This window comes from Chrysochloris asiatica, unplaced genomic scaffold (genome assembly GCF_000296735.1).
Source record: "Chrysochloris asiatica unplaced genomic scaffold, ChrAsi1.0 scaffold00042, whole genome shotgun sequence".
Taxonomy (NCBI): domain Eukaryota; kingdom Metazoa; phylum Chordata; class Mammalia; order Afrosoricida; family Chrysochloridae; genus Chrysochloris; species Chrysochloris asiatica.
Genome location: NW_006408560.1, coordinates 20,145,565 through 20,151,564, shown reverse-complemented (window position 1 = coordinate 20,151,564; position 6,000 = coordinate 20,145,565). Strand labels below are relative to the sequence as shown.

The 6,000-nt window shown below is 39.5% G+C and overlaps 1 protein-coding gene across 1 annotated transcript in view; it reads left to right on the top strand.

The window, feature by feature from the left end:
• Positions 1 to 6,000, top strand: part of DCAF8 (DDB1 and CUL4 associated factor 8) — a 69,373-nt gene that overhangs the window by 52,820 nt on the left and 10,553 nt on the right. Inside the window, exon 6 of the mRNA XM_006861645.1 lies at positions 1,869 to 1,979. Coding sequence (XP_006861707.1) covers positions 1,869 to 1,979 — 111 coding nt within the window. The remainder of the gene's footprint in view (positions 1 to 1,868; positions 1,980 to 6,000) is intronic.

Below are 6,000 nucleotides of genomic sequence, written 5' to 3'. Positions count from 1 at the left end.
TGTGCTGAAGACCTGGGGGGCATGGGGGAAGGATTGCATGGAGGGGATTGTAACCATGGCAATGAGACGATATACAATAGAATGAATGTAAAACTGATGTTGTCCCATGTAAACTGTCACATAATTCACAATAAATCATTTAAGGAAAAAAAAAAAAGATAATGGAAATTTCCCATGAAATTTTTGAAGTCCCCTTGTCCTTAGCTTTTTTTTTTTTAAGGACCAATGTTATTTTTATTCATTTTTTTTCTTAAATGTTTTATTGTGAATTGTGTGATAGTTTACATGGGAGAACATTAGTTTTACATTCATGCTATCATATATCATCTCATTGCCATGGTTACAATCCCCTCCATGCAGTCCTTCCCCCGTACCCCCTAGATCTTAAGCACACAGTCGCTCTCCCTCCGTGGATCTAAAGTCTCCAGCTGCTCCATAGCTCCACATCATCATCTCTGGCTCCATTTCAGGCATCACTGCTTCTCTGGGTAGGGTCCCGCTCTCTGCTCTTCTCCCTTGATGGTCCTAGGGACCTCCCCTCCTTGCTATAAAAGGTCTACCTTTATATTTCCGACCCTCACAATCAGTCCTGATAACTATTATTCACTATTGTATCACAAGAGACCTGTCTGTATTTCATTGCATCAGCCCCGCCTAGTCAGATTGAACACTACTCACTGGAGATTCTACCTTCCTCCAGGCCCTCTGGATCTAGGTTCCCTCTTGAAAGCTTGTAAGCCAGTCACTTCTTGCCTTTGTAGCCCCCGCCCCCCATTTTGGGTAGCCAATGTCCAAGTTGCCCATCCCTGTCTACTTTGTGTGTGGAGGGGGGTGGGAATGATTCTTGCTGTAAGGACTTGTTCCCTCTTTTGAGCTACTGCTTCCAAAGGTGTAGGTCAAGTTCATCAATACTTAGCTTATCTTTTACTCTTTTTTGGTAGCATCTTTTCATAAAAGTTCTTAATTTTTATGAGGTCTTGTTTATTTTGTCTTTTACTGTTTGTGCTTTTGGTATTATATTAGAAAATCCATTTTTTAAAAAGCTAGATCTGACACTGTTGTCTGTCCCTGCTTATTCTAAGAATTTTGGTTTCAGTTTGCACTTTTAGACCCTTAATCCATTTTGAATTTGTTTTTGTACATGCTATGAGGCATGGATTGTATTTCACTTTTCTACATGTGGAAATCCAGTTTCCCCTGTATCATTTATTGAAGAGAATCTTCTTTCCCCATCAAATGGACTTAACACCTGTGTTAAAAATCAGTTGACCTTAGATGTATGGATTTATTTTTGGACTCTTTATTCTATTTTATTGGTTGCATCTGTCTATTGTTATACCATTACCAGGCTGTTTTACAATTGGGCATTTTTAAAAGGGGTTTCAGTGCCATTTTTGTGGACTCTGGGAGATTGAAACCTTAAACATCCTTTTTTAGCCTGCTGTTTTTTCTGATTCTTTTCCAACTCATTCTCTCTGCTCCCAGGTAATTGGGAAAGGTGTATTTAGAAATAAAGGATAGAAAGATGTGAGTAGTATTGTTTGTTTAGTGATTGTTACTGTGCTGATTCTCATTAAACTGAAGCTTCACAAGGAGCAGTACTTCCTTATACCTATAGCCTATACTTAAGGAACACTAAAAGATTGTTTTACTACATGATTTTTTGTTGTTTTTTTTCTAATCCCTAAAGTAGTGGTCTTGGGTTTTGTCCTTTTTTTTTTTTATTAAAGTATTCCAAAATGAAAAAAAAAAAACACAAGAAAATGTTTCGAGGTGAGATTATGATTTCCTGTTGACCATGTTTATACTAACTCTACTCTTACTTGCTGTGATCATCTGGATCTTTGCGTGTTTTTCTACTCTTAAAGGAAACTGGTGGTGACAAAAGAGAAGGAGAAGAAAGTGGGACTGTATACAATCTATGTGAATCCTGCCAATACCCACCAGTTTGCAGTGGGCGGACGAGATCAGTTTGTAAGGTGAGTCTGTGGGTCTTTTGTGTCTCTTGAGAGTTTAAGACCCTGATGTATTGTATGCTACCAGGTACTCCCTTTTGGAAAGATGTGAATTACCGATGTTCATCTTAACTTTTTTTTAACCATCTTTCAAAGAGCTTAAGTTTTTTTAGGCATTCTCTGAAGGACAGCTTTTTAGAACATAAATAAACAACTTTTAGATAGGTTTCTACAAAGCAGCTAAGGCATAAACCCAGGTTTTCCTGCAAGTATTATATTAGTTAATACTTCTACCATTTTTTCATGTATAAATTTCAAATGCTGGTTTTGGAGTCACATTAGTTTGACTTTGGAACACTCAGTGTGATCTTGGTTTTGTTACTGTGGACATGTGTTGTAAGTGGTTATTGTGACATGGCCTGAGAAGGCAAAGCTCATGGATTCAATCCCCATACAAGAGGGCTTTAAAAAGTTAGTGGGAAAATTCTGTTATCTTTTAATTCCATTTTTCCACAAACATTTTTAGTCTCTTAATCCAGTTAGCTTTCTTCTGATTTAGTCATGAACTGTGTCCCATCTTTATCCAGTTTGGCCTGCTTTAGCTATATTTCTTTGGTTGCCAGGAGTACCGTCCATTTGAAAGGGAGGAGAAGGAGAACCACTAGAAATGTAAACAGTTTTTTGCTTGCTGTTTTATGTGTGTGTGTATGTGTGTGCCAAAAGCTGGGAAACTTTTTGCTTTCTTGATGGTGGGTGAAACACATCAGCTTCCTTTACAAATTGTTGTTAAGTGCCATTGAGTCAGTTCTGACTCAGTAGCGACCCTGTTTCCAAGGAGCAGCTGGTGAGCTTGAACCACCTACCCTGCAGTTCAAACCGATCTTGCAGTTCAGCTCATTAACCTACAGTGCCACACCAGGACTCCATTCTTTTACATATGAGAGGATGTTTTTCTAACTATCCTGAAATTAACTTTACTGATAAGAATCAGGGGTCCTCCTGTGGCCCTGTAGGATAAGCATAAGTCTGCTAACCACCAGTTTAGGGTTCAAACCCATCGGTTGTTCCTTGGAGTCCCTATACAAGGTCGGAACTGAGTCAACAGCAACAAATAAGAATCTAAAGATAGAATGTTGTTGTTAAGTGCTGTTGAGTTGAGTCCTATCCATAGCAACCTTGTATAGGGTTTCCAAGGAGGAGCTGGTGAGCTTGAATCACCGACCTTGCAGTTAAAACAGATTTGCAGCCTGGCACATTAACCCACAGCACCATACTGGGACTACTAAGATAGAATAAGATTATAGAAAGTAACAAGAGATGGCCTTACCTGTTTTTGGAATCCTGCTACAAGAGAACTAGACAACCTTGCTATTCTTCCTCTCACAGTTCCTTTTCTCTATTTACCAGTTATCAAATGGTAGCAATGGTTTTTGTTGTTGTTGTTTCTCTTTTGTTTTTTTAAATAAGGACCTGGATCAAAAGTGTTGTAATTGTCAGAACTTTCAGCGGCTGCCTTCTCCACATCACTGAAATTTGTGATTGGGATTTCCTGGTTAGAGCTCTAGATTGCTGTGTCCCTAGAGGATTCCATCACTAGGACCTAGATGCTTGGAGGGGAATGAAAGAGTTGGCTGTGTTGAAAACTGCAGTTGATAATGCCTTTTTCCAAAGCTGTTACTTTCCCAGCATAGAGTGAGCTGAGAATTAGTTTTAGCTTTTTAACACTAGAAGAGATACTCATATCTCCTATCTCTTCTCAGCCTCCCTAGCCTCTATTCCTGTATACATCTCAAGTTCTCAGCAGATAATAGGATATTTACTTGGCAAGAAACGTGTGTACGTTTTGGAGCACTTGGATCCTCCTGCTTGAGACAGTCCTTTCTGCACTTTAGCTCTTGTTTGAAATGCCTCATCTCCCCCAGCTTCTCAGAACATTTTGGGATTTCTCACTTTTTGAATCCTTTGAAAGAACCTGAAGAGCTCATCCTCTAATACAAATTTGAAAACATTTTGTGCTTAGTATTTTATATCATAACACCACTAGCTTTCTCTCTTCACCTGAAGGAATGTCTAAAGGAAATACAGAGAAATAGTTTACTCATCTACAAGGCTTTTGCATTATGAATGATGAATTTTAGTTTAGCTTTGTGAGGAAACATTTAAGAGAAGCTTGTGGGAAAATGCTGGTCTGTGATCAAAAGGAATAAAGTAATAGGCACGCTGAGGAGGGAGGCACTGGTTCGAGCGTCTACTACTAAATCCTGCTTCTTCTTGCTAAGTGCCACTGAGTTGATTCTGACTTCATAGTGACCTTGTATAGGGTTTCCAAGGAGCAGCTGGAGAGTTTGAGCTGCCAACCTCGTGGTTTGCATCCTGGTGCTGAAATTATAGTGTCACACCAGGAGTCCTGCCTTTAAGTTGGTTTAAGATTTTACAGAAGTGGAGAAAATGAGAATGTATCAGATAAATCCTAAGGTGGTAGTGTAATTAAGTGCTTGGCTGCTGACTTAATGGGTTATTTTGTTTATACATTTCCCAAAGTAGCCACTGCACAAAAGTCATGCCTGGTAAAATCAACCCATTTTTCTAAATGAATATAAATATTGGGTTCATATGGAGTCCTTAAGTGGCACTGTGGCTTAGTGTGATAGACTGCAGAGTTGGTTTGAGCTGCAGGGTCAGTGGTTCAAACTCACCAGCCTCTCCTTGGAAACGCTATACAGGGTCGCTATAGGTCAGAGCTGACTCCACAGCACTCAACAATAACAACAACTTGACCATTAGATGGGTGCAGACAAGCTCTCTCAGTAATCCGTTTGTCTTAGTTTTGTTGTTGTTTGTTGTCTTGTGCCATCAAGTTGGTTCCAACTCATAGCGACCCAGTATGGGATTTTCAAGGAGCTGCTGCTGGATTTGACCTGCCGACCTTGTGGTTTGCAGTCCAGTGCTGATCCTACAGCGCCACACCAAGAGTTAGTTAGTAAAGCATACTCTTATTTAGTCTCATTAGGGTGCCTTTAAAAAAAAGGTCCAATCAAAACAGTGGCTTCTGAGGGGATATGTTATGCCAGTTCAGTCCAAGGAAGAGAGGTCAGCTCAGAAGGTTATGGTGACTATTTTTTGAGATTTCAAAGGGGTTAACTTGATTGATTTTTTTTCTCAAAGTACAATCACTTGGCTTATTAGGAAGACATTCGAACACTGTAGTCACTGTATTAGTGAGAAAAAAGCAAGGAAAGTTGCACTGAGGAATTTTTGCCATTACAACAATGCACCTTCTCGTTCTTCAAAGATAGTAGGGGCTGTTTTAGGAGATTTTTGTTGGGGAACCTTATCCCATCCACCCAATAGACTTGATCTTGCCCCTGTAGACATCTCTTTGTTCCCCAAACTCAAAGAACATTTCAAAGGAACACAATTTTGAGTCTTCAAGAATACCAAAATGTTGTTTTGATGTGGTGTAAATCGATAGGCACAGAATTATTTGGGGAAGGGTCAGAGAGAGATGGAAACGTGTTTTTAAAAGTGTTTAGACCTAGTTGGAGACTATGTTGTTGGGTGCTTTTGAGTCAGTACAGACTCATAGCAACCTTATGCACAGCAGAACAAAACACTGTCCTACACCAGCCTCACAGTCATTGCTACACTTGAGCCCATTGCTGCTGCCACTGAGGGTGATGTCCTTCTTATGTCTGAAGTATAAGAGATGAAGTCTGGCCATCCTGCCTTCTAAGGAGCATTCAGACATAACTTCTTCCAACACAGATATGTTTGTTCTTTTGGCAGTAGTTTTCACAGTTTTCTGTTTTTGTTTAATAAAGGTTTCTATTATTTTGTAGCAGTGCTTTTTTATATACTCTCATATAGTCAAAGCAGAACTTAGAGCAGGTATTTAGGGAACCACAATATTTAAGGGATAAACAAAAGATTGAGTCCATCAATAGTGTCGAGTGGACAGACAGATGGACATTAAGGAAAAAAGGCATTTCAGGGAAAGAGCAGCCATCAATGTCAAGCCAAAGGAGAAGGACCTGAAAAGTATCCA